Source organism: Microtus pennsylvanicus, chromosome 6, assembly GCF_037038515.1.
Source record: "Microtus pennsylvanicus isolate mMicPen1 chromosome 6, mMicPen1.hap1, whole genome shotgun sequence".
Classification (NCBI taxonomy): Eukaryota; Metazoa; Chordata; class Mammalia; order Rodentia; family Cricetidae; genus Microtus; species Microtus pennsylvanicus.
In genome coordinates this window covers 88,115,533-88,142,389 of record NC_134584.1, presented here as the reverse complement: position 1 = coordinate 88,142,389, position 26,857 = coordinate 88,115,533, and the positions used below count along the sequence as shown (strand labels likewise).

Here is a 26,857-nt window from a genome sequence, read left to right as displayed (position 1 = left end):
TGTGACGGGGGCACATGAAATAAGACAAAAGTAGTTGCCAGCTCCTTAGGACCTCACCAAAATTGAAGGTCTACGTTTTCAGAGGAAGAGAGGTGGTAGGCACCTTCCTTTCCCAGAATTTGTCACTGCCTTTCTTCTAGGGGCAACTTTGCTAGAGAAGTCAACTGGCCGCTAATTTTGGAGAGGAAATAACGTGGGGAAGAGAAACACCGAAGTTTTCTAAATGCGGGAAGTGCGGGGCAGGGGGAGTGGAGCACAGGTGGGCCCAAGATCAGGGCACAGCCAGGACCACCTATTGCTTTCTGAAAACAACTTGGGGACACCAGTTGATCCCCCACAATGGATCCCATCTGCCTCCCGCCAAGGGATTTGAGGAAGCGCACCACCCACTGTACCCAGCAGGGACAAGGTTGTTGTCACAGGCAGCCAAACCTGAGCGCTTGGCCCGGGCTCGTCGCTCCAAGACCTTCCAGCTTACTTCGTCCATGAGTCCCTCCGCCCCCGCCATCGCGCAGTGCCCACCGCCCGGGCTGCCAGTCAGCACCGCCCGCCCAGCCCCGCCCCCGCGCGCGACACTGTCGGGAGGCACGCCGGCCGGAAGTGAGCTCCCAGGCAGACGTCGCCCTAGCTCCTTGGCCTCTTGGTCGTCGGAGGGACAGCCCCAGGCGAGCGTGCGAGTGCAGAGCGAGGCAGCCCTTGAGCCGGCACCCTGAGTCTTTTCTCGGTCGGGAGGTCGCACGTTGCTTTGCGGCTGCCGTCAAGCGCGGCGGAGGCCGGCCGGGCCGAGGGCGCCATGGCGGCAGGCCTGCTGCCTAGCGCCAGGGCATTGGTGGCGCCCCTGCTCTTGGGGCTCGCGCTGCTGAGCATTGGGCCTGCCCCGGCGCGGGCTCTGCACAATGTCACTGCCGAGCTCTTTGGGGCGGAGGCCTGGGGCACCCTGGCGGCCTTCGGGGACCTCAACTCCGACAAGCAGACGGACCTCTTCGTGCTGCGGGAAAGTCAGTGCTTGCCGGCCCTCCCTCTGTTTGCCCCTCCCGGTGTACCCACGCCCCCTTCTTCCTGTTACCCTCCCTCTTGCATTTCCCAGCCTTGGGGCTCTCTCCTTTTATCTTCATCATCCTTGACAACTTTCCCTTTCCCCAGTTTTCATCAACCCCGGGTCCTGACCCAATCACCGCACGTTTTGACCATGAGCCCCCAAACCTTAGGAACACACCAATCGCCCTTCACCCAGGAGCCTGTAGCCTTCACCTGGTGCATAGTCACCTGCCTGACAAAGTTCTTCCTGATTCCTGAGAGTCTTGGTTTCTAGCCTCTGAGTTTGTTTTCCCTTCTTTTGTCCAATGTTCCGCCTCCTTTGTTTGGAAAAAGCTGAACAGGACAGAGAAGTGCACTCACTGCCTCTACCATTTGCTCAATTCGTTTAGTCTTCCTTTAGTTAAGATCCACGTCTCTCTGAAGGCACTGCCTTCTTGAGGACCAAACCCACCAGAGCGCACACAAGCATTTTTTGTTGTTAACTACTGATCTCATTCTCAAACTACAGACTTAGCCAACGTGAGCTGCCTGGTCTGTAGAGTACATCTGAACCTTCCTCACCCTAGTTACTGCTGTAGTTTTCGACAGCTCATCACTCTAGTTTTGCACATCACTTTTAGCCAACTTGCCATTCTTGAAGGTTCGATAAGTACGTTAAGCCTTTAAAAGGAAAAAAAAATGAATGCTAACAAAGTGTGTTCATTGGAAGATGCTGACTTAGGACCAAAGCCATGAATAAAGTTAAAAACCCATACAGAGCTGAGTGACAGGGTCTCAACAAGGACTTTATTTTTTCTCTCATTTTTAAGGAATATTTATTCATTTGCGTGTTTGTCTGTTGAAAGAGATTTCTGTCCTGCCTGGTCCCACAGCTGTTCAATCCCAAAGAAATACACAGAGGCCTACATTAATTATAAACTGGTTGGCCTATTAATTCAGGCTTTCTTATTAACTAATTCTTCCCCCCTCCTTTTGTTGATTTTTATTGAGCTCTACATTTTTCTCTGCTCCCCTCCTTACCTCTCCCCTCCCCTTCAATCCTCTCCCAGGGTCCCCCTGCTCCCAGTTTACTCAGGAGATCTTACCCATGTAGATTAGATCTATATATGTCTCTCTCAGGGTCCTCATTGTTGTCTAGGTTCTCTGGGATCCAACAAGGACTTTTGAGGGTTCTTTCCCACACTGCAGAACCTCTCTCTTATAAACCTGGATGGTTTCCCTGTATTTGAATAATTACCTGTGTTATATGAATGGTGCAAGCCTATAGCTAATGCATCCAAACTGGATATAGAGACGCTCCTTAAATTTAAAGATATCCTGTGTTTTATTAAGCATTTCTGAAAGTGTAGCCCAGTGAGCATTAATTGAGTTCCATGGACCCACCCATGTGGAATGTAGTTCCATAGCAAGCAAAGGAGGAATGTTTAGAGGGCTCTGCTTTTTCTGCTTATGTGATGAATTGTATTCTTATTATTTGTGAGAAGATGTAATAGGAATTCCTGCATCATTGGTACGATGAATCTGTATAATGAAATAAACAGGTTCATATAAGGGAGACCTGATTGAATGCGGAAAACACAAGACTAAACAGTAGCACAACAAAGAATAAGGGATTTTTGTTGGTTTGGGGTATTTTTGGTGGGGGGCGGGGGCGGTGTTTTCTCCATTGCTGCAGATCAAACCAGAGTCTCACCCTCGGTGTACAATAGGATAGTTTAAAATGTGTTCTTTATATAAATGGTTCTTTTAAATTAACTCATCAGCCAATTGATGGAATCCCATGGCTTCACTTTGCCTTGAACAAGTATGTTTTTCCATACTTCCCTTTCCTACATTCCATTAGGTTAGTGTGAGTATCCTTGCTGTCCGACTAGATTAGAATAAAAGGTTTCTCATAGAAACCATACCCAGAAGTGTTTAAGCACTGACTGGATGATTTACCAAAAACCATTCTTTCTAAAATTATTTATTTGCTTCTTTTAGGAAATGATTTAATCGTCTTTTTAGCAGATCAGAGTGCGCCCTATTTTAAACCCAAGGTAAACATATCCTTGAGGTAAGTACAAATAATTATTTTTAGAAATATTAGTTCTTATAATACGAATATGCAATACCTTGGGTTGTGTTTGAAATCAGTTCTGTCCAGCTATGGTATTATGACACAAAGTTCCTGGTTCTGAAGTCTGAGTAGTAAGCAATTTGTTAAAATAAATAAGTAAAAGAATATGTAATGACTGGTGAGATGGCGCTTTACTACTAAGTCTGATCCCCTAAGCTGGATCCACATGGGGGAAGGAGAAAACTGACTCTGGATTGTCATCTGATCTCCACTTATACACTGTGGTGCCAACACACACACACAAACATGCACGCACGCACACACGAGAGAGAGGGGTGTGGGGAGGGAAGAGGGAGAAACACACAGAAATAAACAAAATGTATTTTTTTAAAAGAAGAAACAATTGAAAATAAATTTAAAAATAATTCATCTTTACAAAACTAACTTTTGGTGGATCCAGGTCTGTTCCTTCACTCCCTTGCAGACTGCTTTCTTGAATGAACTATGTCTCATGATAGTTCCTGCAGAAGCAGATCACTCACAAAAGTCTCACCATCTTAAAAATATTTTGCATGTGGAATAAAAGTCAATGACCTGTCCTGTTCTGTTTTGTTTTTATTTTTCCTTTTGTTCTAATGGTGAGGTTTTAATATTGATTTTGACAGAACTGAAATGAAGCTTTTGAAATATCTTAATATTTAAAATGTGATTTAATTAATAGTTCTTATCATTTCTTTTTCCTGGTTGGTTATAATGAAACATTGATCCCAATGATCATGAGCCAACATGATTTGGGAACTCTCAGAAACAAGTTGGATGCTCTCTCTAAGCTAATGGAGAAAGAAATGGGTCAGTGCAAACCAAAGTTGCAGCTCCAGACAGTCATGGGTTTGAGCTTAACAACATAGCTTCAATAAAATTTAGTTGATGGCGTTTAAGTTTGAGTACATAGCATTTAGAAAAGATGGCAATGAAAATAGCATTTTGCAAAGGGGTGAAAAGATTAACTTGACAGAAAAGGTAGAGACACTTAGGAGAATGGCAGTCTGGGGAAAGGACATCAGAGCAGATGGCATCCTTCTAAGTAATGAAAATGTTGAAATTCAGTTGGACAAGATCATATATGTTGTACAAAACACAGATTATGAAAAATGTACTTACATTGTTTAGCCTGTAAATCACATACAGTATGAATTGGGATCACAGACTAAGAGATGTGTTTTTAATTACTGCAGAAATGATAGGAAGATGGCTCGGTAAAGTGCCTGCTTCACACACATGAGGAACTGAATTTGCACTCCCATCTAAGAGAGGGGACAAGATTGACAGACAGAGTCCTCCACATCCAGTGAGCGAGCCCACTGAGGAAGGCTTGCACTACCATCTCTGTGCATTCGTGTCCCTGTGTGGAATACGTTCTGCTCAAATTCAACAGTATCTAAACTCAGAGTGCTATTAACAAAAACATTGGCCTTAAATTAGACTATTGGGAGGAAATTTGTAAATGAATGAAAAAGAATTTACTCCCAGAAATATTTTTGGAGTAGTTGATGCCATGAATATTTGGAGTAAGAAAAACAGAAATGGATAAATACAAGAAATGAGCTAACCACCTAGAAATGAAGGGTTTTTTCTTTAAGAATTATAAGGAAATATATAAAATATAAAGGGCTTGAGTTTTAGTTTGGTTTGGTTTGAGTTGTTTTTGTTTGTTTGGTTGGTTTTTTGAGACAGGGTTTCTCTGTGTAGCTTTGGGGCCTGTCCTTGAACTTGGGCTGTGGACCAATCTGGCCTTGAACTCACAGAGATCCACCTGCCTCTGCCTCCTGAGTGCTAAGATTAAAGGCCTGAGCCATAACTGCCCAGTGAGTTTTATTAGATTAAATAAGACCTCTAATTTTTTTTGGATTAATACATAATTGATTAATAATAATTAATGTTAGAAATTGCTATTTTAATTTCTTAAAGATTGAGTGTGTGTATGTGTGTCTGTCTGTCTGTCTGTGTGTCTGTATATGGGCATGTGAGTGAGTGCAAGTGTCCAGACTGGGCTTTGGCTCCACTGGAGTCACATGTGTTTGTGAGCTGCCCTCCCTTCCTGGTGCTGGGAACCAAACTCCTGTCCTTGGCAAGAACGGTACATTTTCTTAACTACTGAAACGTTTTTTCAGCCCTTTGTTTTAACTGTTATCTAGAACACTTTTGAAAATGAAGCCAATTGTCTTTATACCTGCACTCTATTATTCCTCTCAGATGCAACCATTTTTAATCTTTAGTGTTTATTTCCATATTTTCAAATAAATTTTTGCACAGTGGTTTTGTTTTTGTTTTTCTTAAACATTTCTTTTTTAAATATATGAGTGTACCTGAGTGTCTGCAGGTGCACCGTGTGCAAACAAGAACCGCCACAGCTCAGAAAATGGCACTGGATCCCTGGGAAACTGAACCATTTTGTGGGTGCTGGGAATCTTACTCATGTCCTCTGCTAGAGCAGCAAGTGCTCTTAACTGCTTAGCCATCTCTTCAGCCCCTTGTATTTGTTTTGCTTATGTTTAGAGGACAGTGGAAGCCAAATCCAGAGCCTCATCCATACTACACAAACACTACCACTGAGCCGGAGCTTGAATATAAATAAGTTTTCTATTGTTATAGCTTAGATTTATGGTATTATATAAACTGTTCTATATTCCATTCATTATGAAATCTTCTGTAAACTAGAAGGTTCTACATACCCAAGGGGCATAAGATACAAAAGAAATAATAAATTTAATTTTTATATTAAATATTGAATTTTGAATTGAAAATATTTTGCACAGTAAATATATAGATGTCCTTTTCTGCTGTAACTTTTCTGTTATTTTGTAAATTTTTATTCCCTTAGGAGTCACAGTGCATTAGTAACAAGTGTAGTCCCTGGTGATTATGATGGGGATTCACAAATGGATGTCCTTCTCACATATTTCCCCCAGAATCGTAGCAACAGTGAATTAGGAGCTGTTATCTTCTGGGGACAAAATCAAACATTAAGTGAGTTTTAAATTTTTTACTATTTATTATTGGCTGGGAAAGATAAATTGTGAAAGCATACCTGATATTCTTAATGAAAATGAAAGTTATTGTTCTCCAAACAATTGAATATTCTGTTCTTGTATTCTAGTAAAATTCTTCTTAAAAGTTCATTTTCTTTTGCAAACTAGTGTAGTCCATTCCAGAGAACATAATTCTCTCCTGATTACCTCAAGAAGAGATATATTGTTAGTGTTTAACTTTATTGCAGTAACTAGGGAATTAACTTCAGGCCTACTATGATGGCACACACCTTTAACTCAGCACTTGGGAGGCAGAGATCTCTGTGACTTCCGTGCCTGCCACAGCTAAATGTGAGCCTTTGTCTCAGGGGGAAAAGAGCACCTTAGGACTTTGGGGGAATAACCCTATGGACAATAAGGAAGGTACTGTGTCCATTAGCTGTGAGAAGTGGCTGGGTGCACAAAAGCTGCCCTGATGATGCCCGTTCTCACCAGAGTCTCATCAGCAAATGGATGATGCACTTAGTCTCTTCAGACTGCCAAATCCAGTGCAGACACGCAAAGATGGGTGTACTAAGATTATAGACGGTGCCTTACCACACGTGCCAGTAAAAATCAGTCTCTCTGGTCAGCAAGTGTCTTAGTTAGGGTTTTATTGCTGGGAAGGGACACCACACTGTGACCACATAATTCTGGTTTACAGTTCTGAGGTTTAGTCCATTATCATCATTGTAGGAAACATGGTGGCAGGCAGGCAGACATGGTGCTGGAGAGGGAACTGGGAGTTCTACATCTTGATCCGCAGGTAGCAGAAGTGAATGCAACAGTAGTCTTGAGCACCTGAGACTTCAAAGCCCACCCCCACAGTGACACACTTTCTCCCACAAGGCCACACCTCCTAAAAGTGCCACTGCCTGTGGGCCAGTCATTCACACACATGAATTTTGGGGGATCAATCTTATCAAACCAACACAACAAAGCTTACATTTATTTTGCATTGCAAATGTGAGGGTGTCTGGCAAACCCTCCTTTTTGCTTTCTACTCTTGCAGTACAGAAAAGTACTAAAAGTATAGATTGTGAATCAATCTACTATATCCATTCACGAATATCGAAATTCTATCTGAAAAGCCAATTGATAATTCAGAAGTAGAGCATCTGTTGAAAGAATCAATCTACTATATCCATTCACAAATATCGAAATTCTATCTGAAAAGCCAACTGATAATTCAGAAGTAGAGCATCTGTTGAAAGAGTATGCGGACAATACTCTTACTGCGTCCAGTCATCCTTTAATCTACAAGAGTGCCTTATGCAGTGCTGCTTATGAAAAAAGCATGGACATGCAGAGTGGGATAGTTTCAGACTTGCTATTCTATTTGTCTACATTGAAGTCTTGTTGATTATCAAATTGTATAGAAAAAAATTCAGCTAAAAGATATTTAGATGGAAACCTCAAATGAAACATTCAGTTGAATCTTAACTTAAAGTGAACTCTTGTCAATGGCTTATCACTAAATAAAGCTTTTGATGTCTCCTTAGTTATAACTGTTACAGGAAATTAAAGATGAATCTTGTAAAGAATGAAAGAATACTTTGTAGAAAAATGCCACTTCATATTCACAAGTATTGTATGCATGTATGTGTGTGTGGATATACTCATATACATCCCTTTTTCTACAGATACTAAAAACATGACCATACTCAATAGGACTTTTCAAGACCAACCACTGATTATGGAGTAAGTATGTGCTTGCCTTTGAACAATTTAAAACTTAGAAACATAAAATAAATCTTTTTGGTTTTTTGGGTTTTTTTTTTTTTTTTTTTTTTTTTTTGGTTTTTCAAGACAGGGTTTCTCTGTGGCTTTGGAGCCTGTCCTGGAACTAGCTCTGTAGACCAGGCTGGTCTCGAACTCACAGAGATCCGCCTGCCTCTGCCTCCGGAGTGCTGGAATTAAAGGCGTGCGCCACCATCGCCCGGCCCATAAAATAAATCTTTTACGTAGGAAGGTACTTTGCCAAGTAAGATTGACACTAAATTCACTTCTTATAGGAATCTGTATGCATGATTACATGAGATTTGTTTGCTATGATGAAGGAAAGGCACAAATGAAAGAAAAAAGTTACTATCTTGAAGAAAGGAATATACGGATTTCGATGACTTCGTATGTGTTACTTGTGGATCTATAATGATATGTAGTCATATATCATTCTTTAATTAAGATAGCAGTTTTTGAGTTAAAATGTTCATTGAAAGATATGAAGAATATAGCATCCCCTCCAGAAATAGGGAAAGATTACCACATTAGAAGAAAATGTGGTCCTTCTTTATCTTCCTTTTTTTTTATTTATTTCCTCAAAATAAACGAGATTACTAAATCTAAATTTCAAACAAATGATATTGGTAAATGAGGTAAAGATCATTCTTGGAACATAAACTATGGTCACATTCTTGTTTACAGTGATGCCATTTATAGCTAGTAAAGTCATTCCCGCATCATGGGTCAACGGTGGTGAGAAATCTGAAATATAAACTTGTGTATTTTTTCATTGTTGTAATAATCAATGACAAGTTTGAGTTTTTATAGCAGCTAGGGATTCTTTTGTGGGTTAAGCCTAAAGTTTCCAGAAATTAGCACTGTTTCCCTCACTGTCGGGGAGAGACAGGAGCAGAACATCTTAATGAGCCCTTCCCCGTCCACATGACTCTGCTGTGTACGTGGATGATGGAGGTGTGCAAGTCAAACATGCAATGACTGTCAATCACTAAAAGCTTTACCTTAAAATAATTGGGTTTTATGCATATAATTTTATTGTTAATTTAAAATTAGTCAAATTACCTTCAAAAATGAGGGTGTTCTTTTTAAACTTTACATAGTGTTGGCAGAGGCTGCTTGTGCATTCCTGGCCACTGAGACCCAAAATAGTCACACAGAAGCTATTAATTACAACACTGTTTGTCCAATAGCATAGACATATTCCTGGCTAACTCTTTTATCTTAAATTAACCCATTTCTATTAATCTGTGAATCACCATGTGGTTGTGGCCTTCTAGTAAGGTTCTGTTTGGTGTCCAAAGTTTGTCTCCTGCTGCTGCTACATGGCTTCTCCCTGACTCTGCCTACTCTCTCTCTGTCTCTCTTCCAGCATGGCTATATTCTGCCCTGCCATGGCCCAAAGCAGACTTATTCATTAGGCAGTAAAAGCAACCCCTATACAGAAGGATGTCCCACATCAACATAGGAACTAAATCTTGGCTGCACATTTCATAGTGCAGAATGTGGAGCTTCTTCATTGTTTTCCATAGATGATCGATATTTCATTTTCTACACATTAATGCTGAGAATGCCACTTCATATAAATTTTACATAATTTTTTTAAAATGGCAGATGTTTGTTTAGGGTCATTTCAGAAATTGTTAGAAAGTCTACTTAACCCCAAGCCATTATTGATTGATTTTTTTCATGAAATTTAAGTGAACAACTTAGAAGTTAATTTTAAAAAATCAAACATGCCAACAATACAATTCAAATAGCTGCTAATTTGTTATTCACATGCTGAGGAATGACAGTAGGAAAATACCCTTTTTCTCTCTGTAATAAAACGATCGTGTTTCCATAGCAGCAGAAACTCTGTGTACTCAGAGCACTGCAGTTCATACCATACCATCCTACTGATGTGAACCGGGAGTTTCAGGCAGCAGAGCCTTGGTTGCCATTGGGTGGTGCACAATGATTGTTTTGTGTTTATAACCAAACGACAATGCAGTTATATTATAGAAAAATACCTCAGATTTATCATATATTTGCCTTTAAATTAATTTTTATTCATTTCAAATTCAAAAACATTTTACTGTTGCCAAATAGTTGCAACTGCTTTATCAATTATGGAATCCCTCTTGAGGTCACAACCCATCCTTTAAGAAGCCAAGCCTTATATTACACAGAACTCATAGATTAACCCAAAAAGTCACAAAATAACATTAATTCCTGCTTTAAGATATGTCCAGGATGGGTTAGCAAGAGGCTTTCCTTTATGCTACTGCTTAGAAAGTCCAGCGTCAGAACCCCTCTGTCTCCAAAGGTAACTCATGCAAATATAGTTCTTTTAAGATTATATTATAAATACATTATTTTGTCCTTCCCTTTCCTCCATCTAAAACCCTCCCACATATCCTTTCTTGCTCCCCTTCAAATTCATGGTCTCTTGTTTCTTAATTGTTGTTACATGCATATATGTATGTACCTATGTATTCCTAAATATAACCTGCTCTGTCTCTATGGTGTTACTTACATATCTGTTTAGAAGGCTGACCATCAGATACTGGAAAAATGGTTGGTTTACTTGTCCCTGGAGGAAACTACTTCTCCCACTCTCAGTCTTCCTAGTTACCTATAGTTCTTTTTGTAGGGTTGGGACCTCCTGGGCTTTCCCACATGCATTTGCATTTTAGCATGTCTGTTATTGTTATCCTCGTTCAACTCATGTTTAGGCAATAATGTTGTCAACACTTCATAGGTATAGCATATATGACATTTTTTAAATTAAATCCTTCTTATTTTAATTGTTTGGATAGGAATGTGCTGTACATTATTCCCCGCTCTTCTTCCACTCTCCCCCCTCCCTTTCCATCCATGCTCCCAATTTACTTAGGAGATCTAGTCTTTTTCTACTTCCTAGCCAGATCCATGCATGTCTCTCTTAGTATCCTTTTTGTTACCTAGGTTCTCTGGGGTTGTGGCATGTAGGCTGATTATCCTTTTCTTTAGGTCTTCTATCTACTCATGTGTTAGTACATATTATGTTTGTCTTTCTGGGTCTAGGTTACCTCACTCAGGATGGCTTTTTCTAGTCCTGTCCATTTGCCTGCAAATTTCAAGATGTGATTTTATTTTACCTCTGGGTAGTATTCCACCATATAAATGCACCACATTTTCCTTATCCATTCTTCAGTTGAGGGGAATCTAGGTTGTTTCCAGATTCTGGTTATTATGAATAATGCTGCTTCAGGACAGCCAGAGATACAGAGAGAAATCCTGTCTCAAAAAACTAAAAAGATAGATAGATGATAGATAGATAGATAGATAGATAGATAGATAGATAGATAGATAGATAGATAGATAGATAGATAGATGCTATGAACATAGTTGAGCACATGTCCTGTGGTATGGTTGAGCATCCTTTGGGGATATGGCCAACAGTGGTATTGCTGGATCTTGAGGTAGATTGTTCTCTAATTTTCTGAGAAATTGCTATACTGATTTCCAAAGCAGCTGTATAGGTTTGCACTCCTACCAGCAATGGAGGAGTGTTCCCCTTACTCCACATCCTCTCCAGCATAAGTTGACATCAGAGTTTTTGATCTTGGCTATTCAGACAGGTGTAAGGTGGTGTCTCAAAGTTGTTTTGATTTGCATTTCTCTGAGGACTAAGGATGTTGAGCATTTCCTTAAGTGTCTTTCCGCCAGTTGATATTAATTTGTCAAGGAATAAAGCATGTTGATCCAATAAGACACAATGGTTATTTCAATTTTTTTTGTATCTGTTTATGTTTCTTTGTTATCAAGTATGTGATTGACATTAGAGATGATTCCATGGGGTGCTTAGAAGAAGGTATATTCTTCTCTGTTTGGGTGGAATTTCTATATATGTCTGTTAGGCCCTTTTGAGTCATAATATCCATTAGCTCTTTTATTTCTCTATTAAGTTTCTCTCTGGCAAACCAGTCCAATGGTGAGAGTTGGGTATTGAAGTCTCCCACTATTAGTGTATGGGGCTTGATATGTTATTTAAGCTTTAGTAATGTTTCTTTTACGAATGTGGATGCCCTTGTATTTCAGGCATAAATGTTCAGAATTGAGACTTCATCTTAATGAATTTTTCCTGTGATGAATATGAAATGACCTTCTTCGTCTCTTTAGACTAATTTTAGTTTGAAGTCTATTCTGTTAGATATTAGGATTGGTACTCCAGCTTGTTTCTTAGGTCCATTTGCTTGGAAAATCTTTTCCCAATCCTTTGCTGTGAAATAATTAATGTCTGCTTTGTAGTTGAGGTGTGTTTTGTGTATGCAGCAGAAGGATAAATCCTGTTTTCATATCCAATCTGTTGGCCTGTGTCTTTTTATAGGAAAATTGAGTTCATTGATATTAAGGGATAATAATGACCTGCGATTGCTAGTTTGTGTTATTTTTGGTTTTGGTAATGGTGGTGGTATTGTGTGTGTGTGTTTCTCTTCTTAAGATTATCTATTGCCTGTGTTTTTGCAGATGTAGCTAACTTCCTTGGGTTTGAGTTTTCCTTCTCGTTCTTTGTGTAGGTTTATGGCTAGGTATTGTTTAAATCTGGTTCTGTCATGGAATATCATCATTCTCCTTCAATTCCTATTATTCTTAGGTTCAGTCTTTTCATGGTAGCTCTGATTTCCTAGATATTTTGTGTTAAGAATTTGTTGCATTTAACATTTTCCATGACCATTGAATTTATTTCCTCTATTGTATTTTCAACACCTGAGAGTCTCTCTTCCATCTCTTGTATTTTGTTGTTTATGCTCACATCTGATTATTTACCCAGGTTTTCCATTTCCAGAGTTCCTTCAGTTTGTATTCTCTTTATTGCTTCTGTTTTACCTTTATTGCACCTGTTTGATTGCTTTTTTTTTTTTGGTCTTTAAAAAGGGATTTATTTATATTTTCCAATTTTTTGTTTTTCTGTTCTTTTATTCCTTTAAGAAAATTTTTTCTTTCCTATTTTAGAGCCTCAATCATCTTTATGAAGTTTTTTTAGTTTCATTTTCTTCTATTTCATCTGTGTTGGAACGTTCATGTCTTCTGGCTGTAGAAGCCCTAGTTCCTGGTGTTGCTGTATTGTTCTTTGTGTTGTTGAGTGTATTCCTACCTTGTTGTCTACCCATCTCTTCCTCCAGTTGGTATGGATGGAAACTGTGCTTCACAGGGTCTGGTCCCCTAAAATTTCTTTCTTTTATCTTGAGCTTCCTGTTTCTTCTCCATGTCTCCTGGCATCTCTCTTGTGACTCAATATTCCTCCTCCTATTTCCTTTCTCTGCCCTATGACATTTTTAAGAGACACAATTTCACAGCAAACTGAGAGCCTTTTCTTCTGACTTTCCCAATCTTTCTGTCCCCTTTTCTGCAATGACCCTTGAGCCTTAGGTCCAAGAGGAGTTATGTTGTAGATGTATCACTGGGAATGAGTGGTCTTCTTCTGTTTCAAAGCGAAAGCATAAAGAAGTTTCCTTGATGAGGGGTGTGGACTATGTCTGTGAGTATGAGGATTAATATTGAGAATATAATAGGAATCGTGCGGGTTTAGTAAAGTGAGATTGATAGGTTCTCCTCCAAGATGCATATGACATCCCTACATTGGGTAGTTGACTTGGTTTCCAGTACCAGATATGATTTCACTGTTGTTGAGAGGGTCTTAGTTACAACTTAATGAGCTGTTGTTTCCCACCAAGGTGTGTGTGCCACTGCTGTAACCTTAGGGTTATTATGACATGCTGTTTGTTGCTGTTGTTCACTGGAGTCTAGCTGGGTAGGACTGTTAGTTGCTTTCCTACTTTGGAAATTTGCATTGCAACCCCTGTTACTGTGAAAGCTTGTCTTAGGGGAGAAGATTTCAGGTGAGTTCTAGCTCGGGCCTCCAGACCCTGGGTCTGAAGAGCATGGTGTCTTCAGGAGTAGGGACTCATGTAATATTTGGGGAATCTCTTAGATAGCCCTGACCAAAAAGTCAAAAGAGAGTTTGCATTCCTGGTGTTGTGGCTTTTCTTAAATGGTATTTGACCCTTGGAGGAAGCATTGTTATCTTAGGTGAGAAATTTTCTTTCAAGTTAAACATATGTATATTCACCAACTTAAAATGTATTATATGTAGATAGCTAATGTATGATTTCTGATCATGCAAATCTAATTCGTATAGACTTCTTATAGTTGGAGGTTTATTGCGGCTGGTGGGTCCATTAGCAAAACTAAAAGACTTTAGTCTGGAAGGGGCAACTGTTGTTTCTGCTTCATTGGCAACAAATAGACACAGTTGAGTATGGTAATATTCCACATTCCTGAAAACTAAGTTAAAAGTGACATTTTAATAAAACAGCTACCTAATTTTTATACTGTTTTCTTTTCAGCTTCAATGGTGATCTAATTCCTGATGTATTTGGTATCACAAATGAATCCAGCCAGCCACAGATACTATTAGGAGGGTGAGTAACTAGCAGTATACCTGTGTAATTAATCATGTATTCTTTTGCTGCCAGGGCTATGTGTGGACATTGCTTTATCTTTGAAGAAAAGCCAACTCATTAGAAATGGTTGTTTGAAAAAAATATTTCAGAGTATTTGGTCAACATAGAAGCTGTCTCAAAGAGTTGGGATTTGATCTGTAACTATTTTGTATATAAACCTACCTTAGTCTATTCTTCCCGTAGGATACAGGCTTTACAGATCTCTGTGTAAATAGCAGTTCATTAGATGATGCTGGAATTTAATAAAATGAATAACTCTAGTCTAGTAGGGCTATAATTGTTCTGTTAGCTCCTGTACTTTAGTTCATAAATTGTGCTTCTTTATTTCATTGGTTAAATAAAAAAGTAAATGAATAATTGCCAAAAATTTAAGCACCCCCGTTAGTACTGGATACTGTTAAGTGTGAACTTTGTCATTGACCAGATATATACTAAGGTTTTAGTATTGTTTAAGCATGCAGTTCAAAGGTCTATGCCTCAATTCCTCCGAATTTCAATACAATTTTCCCCTAACTTGGGACAAGTGATGGCGTGGTACTTTTTATGAGGAGCCTTCAATATGTTTTCTAATGTTTCATTATTTTCTGCATCTAGTAAGGCAAATTTTTGTGCATGTATAGAGATCATATTTGTTTGATTGCTTGTTTTTTGTTTGTTTGGCCTTTGAGGAACTGTAGAGAATCACCCTTTTCAGTAGGTCTTCTAATAGTTACTTGACACTCCAACAAATTTCTCTGTTTTTGAGGCATAATATGTTGTTATGATTATGTTTTCTAATGTGATTTACAGGACGACATTAGTACATTGTATTTAAGGTGTCTCATGGAGAAATGCTCAGATTTCCTGCCATCCTTTTGTAAAGATTTTTTATAAAAAAATATAAATTTTTGGATACTTAATCAAAATGAACTTGTAAAAAAAATTGTTGTGAATCTTAAATGAGAAACCTTTCCCTTCCTCCAAACTTTACTAAATATTTGAAGCCAGTCGTGCTCTAGAGATAGCTTATAAGCAGATCTTCATTGGGTTTAGGGCCATTTCTAAAAGGAACAGGATGAGGGACAAGAAAATCATACACTCACCATCACCGCCCCAGCAGGTCGGTACTCCTCAGGAAGCCCAAACTACTCAAAGTCAGACTTGTGACTGAGATTGTGCTGGTGACCCCTGGCTGGTTTTTCATGACATCTCCGTTAGGGCACACATTACTGAAATAACATCACTGTATTTTTTTTTTAATTTTACAGATACTTTTTGCAGCATTTCTGTTTGATCCTTTTACAGGTTCTCAGTTTTCTTGCTGAACTTTGCTACTGTGCTTTTGAAATTGTTGGGAATATTACTTACATCTTCATACATTCTGGTACTTTCTTATTCAGTCCTGAACTGGTTTTCTGACTCCAGTTGTCTTCTGCTACTTGAGTCCTTTGTGATCTTTGCATCTTTTGGAAAGGAGGACTCTCAAATCTTTCTGCCATTTCCTTTTCTTTCATTTCCAACACTGAGGGAGGGCATAGGAGGCTGTGGTGGTATCATGATAACTTGTTTCTCATGCATTTCATTTTGTTGTTGTGTTTAATGAATTTATTGAGATAGATGTGTCTTTCTGCTAGACACTGAAGATTGTTATTTCCTACCTATTTGTTTATGTTTTCCTGGTGAGTTGTCTTTGGAGGTTTGCTTCCTATTGCTAAGTTAAAGGGGAAACCAAAGGTAGTAGTTGATACAATGATTTGACAGCAGTCCAAATGTAAACAGGCAGTAACAATACTGTAAACTTCCTGTATTTGTCTAGTATGGCTAAGAGGCAGAAGCACTAGCATTGGTGGGAATGCAGTCTGTACGTTTTTGGAACTAAGGGTGCTAATAGTAAAAGGCAAAGAAAAGGAGGAAAGAGGGAGTGGTTTATGAAGAGGAGGGAAAGTATGTGGGTTGGAACTATGAGAAATAATAGAGAAAAGTGTTATAGAGAAGGTGCATGAAAAGAAAGAGGGCCAGCAGGTTGGTCCAGTGGTGTAAATGATTGTCACCAAGCCTGAGGAGACATGGCTTTATCCCCAGGACTCATACTGGTAGAGGGAGAGAACCAACTCCCTCAAGTTGTCCTCTGAGCTTCACAAGCATGCTATGGCATATGCATCCTCCCAGAATAAGTAAGTGTATGTAAAAATTAAAAGTGAACAGTTATATAAAAAAGGTCTCTCTTGCTTGAACATTGCAAAAAATGAAATAAAAAACTATAAATTTTAAAAATAAAGATACAAAATGAAATAAGAACTATATATTATCAGTCAGTATTTCTTGCTAGTTAAGATGGTTTTCCCCAGCACCTTGGTTCTGTCTTTGTGGTTGGCTCTGAGTAAAGTAGGAATACTAATCTCCACAACTCAGACCAGTTAGATCTGTATTTTAGTGCCAAAAGGAGATTGTGTGTCTGTGTCAGCCTTTCTGACTTTCTTTCTAAAGGCATTTCTTAATTCTTTCTGGTGTGCTGGGATCAAACTCACCTTGTCAGATTTTATGGGTTTTGGGTTACAAGCCCATGCTTGGTTTTACCTTTGCCACTGATTTTTTTTTCTACCTGCCTCCATCCTACCCACAGTTTTTGTTGTTTTTTTTTTATTGAGAAAAGGAAAAAAAAGTTTCCGCCTCCTCCCAGCCCTCCATTTCCCTCCCCTCCCCCCACCCTACTCCCCCTCCCCCCACTCCTCTCTCCCTCCCTCTCCAGTCCAAAGACCAGTCAGGGTTCCCTGCCCTGTGGAAAGTCCAAGGTCCTCCCCCCTCTGTCTATCTAGGAAGGTGAACATCCAAACTGGCTTGGCTCCCACAAAGCCAGAACATGAAGTAGGATCAAAACCCTGTGCTATTGTCCTTGGCTTCTCATCTGCCCTCATTGTTCGCCATGTTCAGAAAGTCCGGTTTTATCCCATGCTTTTTCAGCCACAGTCCAGCTGGCCTTGGTGAGCTCCCAATATATCAGCCCCACTGTCTCAGTGGGTGGGTGTACCCCTGGTGGTCCTGACTTTCTTGCTCATGTTCTCCCTCCTTCCACTCCTCATTGGGACCTTGGGAGCTCAGTCCAGTGCTCCAGTGTGGGTCTCTGTCTCTATCTCCATCCATCACCAGATGAAGGTTCTATGATGATATGCAAGATATTCGTCAGTATTGCTATAGGATAGGGTCATTTCAGGTTCCCTGTCCTCAGCTGCCCAAGGAACTAACTGGGGACATCGCCTTGGGCCCCTGGGAGCCACTCTAGGTTCAAGTCTCTTGCCAACCCTAAGGTGGCTCCCTTAACTAAGAATTTTGCTTACATGCTCCCCTATCCAACCTTCCTTTATCCCAATCATCCTGTTTCCCCAAGTTCCCCCCATCTCCCCTTCTCACTTTTGTCTCCCCATCTCCCCTTACCCCCATCCCACCGCACCCCCAAGATCCCAATTTTCTCCCTGGAAATTTTGTCTACTTCCCATAGCCAAGAGGATAACTATATGTTTTTCCTTGGGTTCACCTTCTTACTTAGCTTCTTTAGGTTCACCAATTATAGACTCCGTGAACTTTATTTATGGCTAGAATCCACTATGAGTGAGTACATCCCATGTTCATCTTTTTAGGTCTGGGTTACCTCACTCAGGATAGTGTTTTCTATTTCCATCCATTTGCATGCAAAATTCGAGAAGTCATTGTTTTTTACCGCAGCGTAGTACTCTAATGTGTATATATTCCACACTTTCTTCATCCATTCTTCCATTGAAGGACATCTAGGTTGTTTCCAGGTTCTGGCTATTACAAATAATACTGCTATGAACATAGTTGAACAAATGCTTTTGTCATATGATAGGGCATCTCTTGGGTATATTCCCAAGAGTGGTATTGCTGGGTCCAGGGGTAGGTTGATCCCGAATTTCCTGAGAAACCGAAACACTGATTTCCAAAGTGGTTGCACAAGATTGCATTCCCACCAGCAATGGATGAGGGTACCCCTTCCTCCACAGCTTCTCCAGCAAAGGCTATCATTGGTGTTTTTGATTTTAGCCATTTTGACAGGTGTAAGATGATATCTCAAAGTTGTTTTGATTTGCATTTCCCTGGTTGCTAAGGAGGTTGAGCATGACCTTAAGTGTCTTTTGGCCATTTGAACTTCTTCTATTGAGAATTCTCTGTTCAGTTCAGTGCCCCATTTTTTAATTGGGTTAATTAGCATTTTAAAGTCTAGTTTCTTGTGTTCTCTATATATTTTGGAGACCAGACCTTTGTCTGTTGCGGGGTTGGTGAAGATCTTCTGCCAGTTAGTAGGTTGCCTTTTTGTCTTAGTGACAGTGTCCTTTGCTTTACAGAAGCTTCTCAGTTTTAGTAGGTCCCATTTATTCAATGTTGCCCTTAATGTCTGTGCTGCTGGGGTTATACATAGGAAGCGATCTCCTGTGCCCATCTGTTGTAGGGTACTTCCCACTTTCTCTTCTATCAGGTTCAGTGTGTTCGGACTGATATTGAGGTCTTTAATCCATTTGGACTTGAGTTTTGTGCATGGTGATAGATATGGGTCTATTTTCATTCTTCTACAGGTTGACATCCAGTTGTGCCAGCACCATTTGTTGAAGATGCTCTCTTTCTTCCATTGCATACTTTTAGCTCCTTTATTGAAAATTAGGTGATCGTAGGTTTTTGGGTTAAAATTCAGGTCTTCTATACGATTCCATTGGTCAACTTCTCTGTTTTTATGCCAGTACCACACTGTTTTCATTACTGTAGCTCTGTAATAGAGTTTGAAGTCAGGGATGGTAATGCTTCCAGAAGATCCTTTATTGTATAGGACTGTTTTGGCTATCCTGGGTTTTTTGTTTTTCCATATAAAGTTGATTATTGTCCTCTCAAGATCTGTGAAGAATTTTGATGGGACCTTCATGGGGATTGCATTGAATCTATAAATTGCCTTTGGTAGAATTGACACTTTTACTATGTTGATCCTCCCAATCCAAGAACAAGGGATGTCCATCCATTTTCTGGTATCCTCTTCAATTTCTTTCTTCAATGCCTTAAAGTTCTTGTCAAATAGATCTTTCACTTCCTTGGTTAGAGTTATCCCAAGATATTTTATGCTGTTTGTGGCTATCGTGAAAGGTGAAGCTTCTCTGATTTCCCTCTCTGCTTCCATATCCTTTGTGTATAAGAGGGCGACTGATTTTTTGGAGTTGATCTTGTATCCTGCCACATTACTAAAGCTGTGTATCAGAGGTAAAAGTTCTCTGGTGGAGTTTTTGGGGTCGCTTATGTACACTATCATATCATCTACAAATAACGAAAGTTTAACTTCTTCCTTTCCAATTCGAATCCCCTTGATCCCCTTATGTTGTCTTATTGCTATTGCTAGAACTTCAAGCACTATATTGAAGAGGTATGGCGAGAGTGGACACCCTTGTCGTGTTCCTGATTTTAGTGGGATGGCTTTGAGTTTCTCTCCGTTTAATTTGATGTTAGCTGTCAGCTTGCTGTATATCGCTTTTCTTATATTTAGGTATGACCCTTGTATCCCTAATCTCTCCAAGACTTTTATCATAAAGGGATGTTTAATTTTGTCAAATGCTTTTTCAGCATCTAATGAAATGATCATATGGTTTTTTTCTTTCAGTTTATTTATATGATGGATTACATTGATAGATTTTTGTATGTTTGAACCAGCCCTGCATCTCTGGGATGAAGCCTACTTGATCATAATGGATAATTTTTCTAATGTGTTCTTGGATACGGTTTGCCAGTATTTTGTTGAGGATTTTTGCGTCGATGTTCATGAGTGAGATTGGCCTGTAATTCTCTTTCCTGGTTGAGTCTTTTTGTGGTTTTGGTATCAGAGTAACTGTAGCGTCATAAAAGGAATTTGGTAATGACTCTTCTCTTTCTATATTGTGAAATACATTAAGGAGTATAGGTATTAGGTCTTATTGGAAGTTCTGGTAGAATTCCGCATTGAAACCATCTGGTCCTTGGTTTGTTTTTTGGTAGGGAGGTTTTTGATAACAGCTTCTAATTCTTCGCGACTAACAGGTCTATTTAGATTGTTTACCTGGTCCTGGTTTAACTTTGGTATATGGTATTTCTCTAAAAAAGTGTCCATTTCTTTTACATTTTCCAGTTTTGTGGCATATAGGCTTTTGTAGTAAGATCTAATGATTCTCTGAATTTCCTCTGTGTCTGTGGTTATGTCCCCCTTTTCATTTCTGATCTTATTAATTTGCATATTCTCTCTCTGCCGTTTGATTAGTTTGGATAGGGGTTTATCAATCTTGTTGATTTTCTCCAGGAACCAGCATTTTGTTTCATTGATTCTTTGGATTGTTTTCTGTGTTTCTATTTTGTTGATTTCAGCCCTCAGTTTGATTATTTCCAGTCTTCTACTCCTCCTAGGTGAGTTCTTTTTTTTCTAGAGCTTTCAGGTGGGCTGTTAAGTCTCCAATATGTGCTTTCTCTGTTTTTTTTTTAAGTGGGCACTTAGTGCTATGAACTTTCCTCTTAGGACTGCTTTCATAGTGTCCCGTAAGTTTGAGTATGGTGTTTCTTTATTTTCATTAAATTCAAGGAAGACTTTAATTTCTTTCTTTATTTCTTCCTTAATCCAGGTATGGTTCAGTAGTTGACTGTTCAGTTTCCATGAGTTTGTAGGCTTTCTGGGGGTAGCATTGTTGTTGAATTCTAACTTTAATCCATGGTGATCTGATAAGACACAGGTGGTTACTAATTTTTTTTGTAACTGTGGAAGTTTGCTTTGTTACTGAGTATGTGGTCAATTTTCGAGAAGGTTCTATGAGCTGCAGAGAAGAAGGGATATTCTTTCCTGTTTGGGTGGAATATTCTATAGATGTCTGTTAAGTCCAATTGATTCATTACCTCCATTAATTCTCTAATTTCTCTGTTAGGTTTCTGTCTGATTGACTTGTCCATTGGTGAGAGAGGAGTGTTGAAGTCTCCTACTATTAGTGTGTGCGGTTTGATGGCTGCCTTGAGCTTTAGTAATGTTTCTTTTACGTACGTGGGTGCTTTTATATTAGGGGCATAGATATTCAGGATCGAGACTTCATCCTGATGAATTGTTCCTGTTATGAGTATAAAATGTCCCACTCCATCTCTTGTGATTGATTTAAGTTTGAAGTCAACTTTGTTAGAAATTAGTATGGCCACACCTGCTTGTTTCTTAGGTCCATTTGCTTGATAAGCCTTTTCCCAGCCCTTTACTCTGAGTAGGTGCCTGCCTTTGTGGTTGAGGTGTGTTTCTTGTAAACAGCAGAATGTTGGATCCTGGTTTTTTATCCAATCTCTTAGCCTGTGCCTTTTTATAGGTGAGTTGAGTCCATTGACATTAAGTGATATCAATGACCAATGGTTGTTAACTCCGGTCACTTTTTTAGTAGTAGAGTTTGTGTGTTTCCCTTCTTTGAGTTGCGCTGGTGAAGGGTCTCTAGATGTCTGAGTTATTGTGGGCATTGTTGGATTCCTTGGTTAGTGATTTTCCTTCTATTACTTTCTGTAAGGCTGGATTTGTGGCTACATATTGTTTAAATTTGTTTTTATCCTGGAAAATTTTGTTTTCTCCATTTATAGTGAACGAAAGCTTGGCAGGGTATAGTAGTCTGGGCTTGCATCCATGGTCTCTTAGTTTTTGCAGTACATCTTTCCAGGACCTTCTGGTTTTCATGGTTTCCATAGAGAAGTCAGGTGTAAGTCTGATAGGTTTACCTTTATAAGTAACTTGGCCTTTTTCCTTTGCGGCTCTTAATATTCTTCCTTTATTCTGTATGCTTTGTGATTTGATTATTATATGGCGAGGGGATTTTTTTTTTGATCCAGCCTATTCGGTGTTCTGTATGCTTCTTGAACCTTCATAGGTACATCTTTCTTTAGGTTGGGAAAGTTTTCTTCTATAATTTTATTAAATATATTTTCTGGACAGTTGAGCTGCACTTCTTCTCCTTCTTCTACTCCAATTATTCTTAGGTTTGGTCTTTTTATTGTGTCCCATATTTCCTGAATGTTTTGTGATGAGAGTTTGTTGGACTTGCTGTTTTCTTTGATCAGTGCATTTATTTTCTCTATGGTATCTTCAGAATCTGAGATTTTTTTCTTCTATCTTTTGTATTCTGCTGGTTATGCTTGTTTCTGTAGTCTCTATTCGTTTACCTAGATTTTCCATGTCCAGCCAGCCCTCTGTTTGTGTTTTCTTCTTTGCCTCCATTTCAGTTTTCAAGTCTTGAACTGTTTCCATTATCTGTTTGATTGTTTTCCCTTGGTTTCCTAGGGTATCATTCACTGATTTATTCAATTCTTCAAACTTTCTGTTATATTTCTCATCCATATCTATAAGGGCATTTTTTACATGCTGTTTAAGGGTGTCAATCACTTTCATAAAGTCAATTTTTTCTACTTCTTCTTGATTAAGGTGTTCCTGTTCTCCTGTTGTGAGGTCGCTGGGTTCTGTTGGTTTCATGTTGTTCTTCAGATTGTTGGGTTAATTCTTGCATTGGCGCCTGCCCATCTCTTCCTCCAAATGCTTCCCTATGGATCTTCTTTTACAGGATCAGGTCTCCTTGTCTACTTATGTACCTTCCCAGTGATGGCACTCCCCAGTGATGTCTCTCTTGGTGCCGAGATCAGATCTCTGTGCTGGTTGGATAGCTCGTAAACAAAGCGCCTACCTTGCTTGCTCTAGGCAGGCTATTGAAACAAAGATCCCGCCCGCTAGGTTGCCCTTGGGATCTGGCCCCAGAGCCCTAAGAGGGAAGGGAGGCAGAAAAGGGGGAGGGTTCTGGATGCAAGCTGCTACCCACAGTTTTTATTTGAAAATATTTGCTCCCATTGGGAGACTTTTCTGATTTCACATGCTTCTCATGTTCTCATGATATGACTCACCTAGGCTGTAGTGAGTGCAGCCTTTCCTATATTCTTCAGGCTAGGATTCCAAGGCATGTGTGTAGAATCCCAGCTTCAGTTTTGCACATTGCACCTCTGCAACAGCCGGCACTACCCCGCCATCTCTCAGCCCAGCAGTGCCCATCCTGTGATCTTGTCTCTGCATCACCGAAAAGCTATTACTTCATTTTATTTGACTGTAAAATTTAAATTTATAAAACAGCGAAAACAATAGTTTAAAAATAAAATTCCAGTGTCTCAAGGACTTATATTAAATCAACCAGAAAAACTCTTGAGAATAGCATATGAACATGTCATGTCATATTTATTTTGACTTTTATTTAGGTTTTCTCTAGTGCTTCTTTAAATAGCTTTTTAAAAAGTAGTATCACTTTAAAAATTTATTCTGCCTAAAAATATGTTCCTTTGTGTTTCTTATAAACTGTATTCTTATATGCAACAGATTAGACTAAAAGTCTGCTGTTATATGACATCTCTCATTCAAATATCAGTCACAGATTAAAAAGTAGCAGCCAAATTTTCTCTCCAACTTAATAAATTTTTAAAGATGTGTGTGTGTGTGTGTGTGTGTGTGTGTGTGTGTGTGTGTGTGTGTGTGCAAGCAAGAGAGAGAGAGAGTTGGGTACCCATTATGCCCAGTGTTGTTCAATTCCCTAGAGTTGGAGTTACAGGCAGTTGTCAGCTGCCTGACATGGGTGCTGGCAATTGAACCTGGGTCCTCTGCAAGAGCAATATTTACTCTTAACCTATATCCATCTCTCTAGCCCTGAATAATTTTTTAATTCACTCACACAAAAATTTCTCTTGTGTTGGAAGTATAGTTTGTGCCTCAAATTCACTTTACCCTGGCTTGAACCTGTGAAATACTGTATCACGCTGCTTAGAAATGACACCTAGCTATGAAGTGTTAGAGCATCTTCCACAGTTACATGAACTTATCATGAATAGGCATTTTCTCTAACAGGGTGTTTGAAACTGATGTTGATAAGCTTTCAGAATACCTTTAGTATTGAAATAAAAACATACTTGTCTGTAATGTTAGTCAGGGGTAAAAATAAAGTTTTATGCTCAGGATTTCTCTGGGTCACAGACTGGATTCAGACACATTTTTCAGTCAAACCAAAGTTTTAACTTTTATAATATGAATGCAGCTACATAACAAATATATACTTTACCATTTTCTGTTTACTTCACACTTAAAAGACATGAACAGCAACCATATGTGTATAAAACTTTTTAAGAGTATTGTAAAATTTTTAATAGATGCATAATTGTTATACATATTAATGGCAGCAATGTGATATTTCAGTGCCTTTATACCATATGTAATGATTACATGAGAATATTTATTATATCCCCTATCTCAAACATTTTTGTTTTTATTTTTTTGAGGTTATAATTACATAATTTCCCCTTTCCTTTCCTCCACTGAAACCCTCCCATATATACCTCTTCTATCACTTTCATTAATTATGATTATGTAATGTATGGACATGTTTATTCCTAAATGCAAAAATATACCCTGCTCAGTGGCTATAATATTACTTGTATGTATATGTTTTCAGGTCTGACCATTTCATACTGGGTAAACAGGTGGTTAACTCATCCATGGAGGAGACTATTTCTCCCACTCTCAACCTTCCTCATGTTTAGGTAGTCATGTTGGTGAGACTTTAAACAACAATTTTAGGCGACATAATCTCACAGCAAACTATGAGAACCTGTTTCCTGGCCTTCCCAATATTTCTGTCCCCTCTTCTGCAATGATCCCTGAGCTGTATGTTCAGGAGTTGTATTGTAGATGTAGCAGTTGAGACTGGCCTCCACAACTTTGCATTTTAATTGCTTGTTATTCTCTGCAATGGTCTCTATCTGTTGCAAAGAGAAGTTTCCTTGAGGAGTGAAGACTGTATTTATCTATGGGTATAAGGAGAAATATTGAGAATGTAGCAGCGATTTAGTAAAGTACATTATTAAAGATCCATGATTTCCATAAGAGTCTTAGGTTCAATTAAATAAAGAACTATTGTTTATCACCAAGATATGCCTGCTATTACTGCACTCTTGTGCCATGCCCTTTGTTGTTGTGGTTCATAGGAGTCTAGCTAGGTAGGACTGTTGGTTGTGTTCCTTTTTTGGAAATTTACAATACAACCTCTGTTATCATGTCCTCAGAAGACAGTCAGGTGAGTTTCACCTATAGGGACTTACCTGTGGGTAACTGTTGGAACATAGCAATAGCATGTAATATTTGGGGTGTCTCTTGGACAGCTCTGTTGAACAACTCAAAAAAAGGCTTTTCTTGCCTGGTGCTGGGGGTTTTACTAAATGGCCTTGGAGGGAGCATGTCAGCCCAGATGAGAAAATTATTTAAACTATACATGTATGTGTGTACACCTACTTATTTGTATTATAGTTATTTAGGTAAATGGTTAATAGTATGATTCTTTGTGACTTTCTTCAAACATTTTCACTTTTATTTTACCTTCTTGCCTCCTCCTCTATTATCTCCCTCCTCACTCCCTAACTAGAGCCCCTGTGGTTTCCTTATATATCACATTAGAATCACCTGTACCACGTTATTATTCTCTTCAATATTGCCCCCTGTGGTGGTTTGAATGAGAATTGCCCCCATAGACTCAGATGTTTGAATACTTGCTCCCCCATTGGTCAAATTATTTGGGAAGAATTAGGAAATATGGCCTTATTGGGAAAGGTGTTTCACTGAGAGCAGGCTTTGAGATTTTAAAAGCCCAGGACATTACCAGTTAACTCTCTCTGACTTCTGGTCTCAAGATGCGACTTCTTAGCTACTGCTTCAATTTTTTGTGTTCCTTCTCACTACCATGCTCCCCACTATGGTGGTCATGGACTCTTAACTTTTTGAAACTATAAGCCCCCCGAAAATTCTTTCTCCTTTAAGTTGCTTTGACTGTGGTAACTTATTATAGCAATTTAAAATTAACTAAGATACCTCCCACTTCCCCCACCCTTTTTATTTTTCTGGTTTCGTCAGTTACTTTAGTATATGTACTCACGTTTGAAGATTTAGATAGGAGCTTCAGATAAGAGAGAACATTTGACATTTGTCTTTCTGAGTCTGGGTTGCCTCATTCAATATGATCTTTCCTAGTCCTTTTACCTGGAAAATTCCTGATTTCATTTTTCTTTACATCTAAATAGTATTCCATAGTATATATGTACCACAATGCTTTATCCATTCCTTAGTTGAAAGACATTTAGATTGGTTCCATTTCCTAGCTGTTGTGAATAATGTAGCAATAAATGTCGAATAAATAAGATAGCTGAGCAAGTATCTATAAAGTAGGATGTCATGCGCTTTAGGCATATGACAAGGAGTGGTATAGCTGGATCATATGTTAGATTTTATTTTAGCCTTTTGAGAGTTCTCTGCACTGATTTCCATAGTGTCTGCATGGTTTTGCAGTTGCACCAACCGTGAATGAGTGTTTTTTTTTTAAATGCCAGATCCCCCTGAGCATTTTTGTCACTTTCTCTGTTGGTCTTTGCCATTCTGACTGGGT

General features: G+C 39.0%; 2 protein-coding genes across 9 annotated transcripts in view; one reads left to right on the top strand and one right to left on the bottom strand.

The window, feature by feature from the left end:
- The window catches only part of Phkb (phosphorylase kinase regulatory subunit beta), a 174,183-nt gene extending 173,606 nt beyond the window's left edge, over window positions 1–577 (bottom strand). For 2 of the 8 annotated variants that reach the window (XM_075976785.1, XM_075976787.1), the window contains exon 1: window positions 433–577. Coding sequence is in view for 2 of the 8 variants with exons in the window: in XM_075976790.1 (XP_075832905.1) it covers window positions 433–508 (76 nt within the window). In the remaining 6 variants the exon portion in view is untranslated. The remainder of the gene's footprint in view (window positions 1–432) is intronic. The other 6 variants (XM_075976786.1, XM_075976788.1, XM_075976790.1 and 3 more) reach the window with 5 other exon arrangements.
- Window positions 578–603: 26 nt separating this feature from the next.
- Window positions 604–26,857, top strand: part of Itfg1 (integrin alpha FG-GAP repeat containing 1) — a 109,684-nt gene continuing 83,430 nt past the window's right edge. The window contains exons 1-5 of the mRNA XM_075976792.1: window positions 604–998; window positions 3,022–3,094; window positions 5,979–6,124; window positions 7,809–7,866; window positions 14,277–14,351. Of these exons, the coding sequence (XP_075832907.1) occupies window positions 794–998; window positions 3,022–3,094; window positions 5,979–6,124; window positions 7,809–7,866; window positions 14,277–14,351 (557 nt within the window). The 5' untranslated portion in view covers window positions 604–793. The remainder of the gene's footprint in view (window positions 999–3,021; window positions 3,095–5,978; window positions 6,125–7,808; window positions 7,867–14,276; window positions 14,352–26,857) is intronic.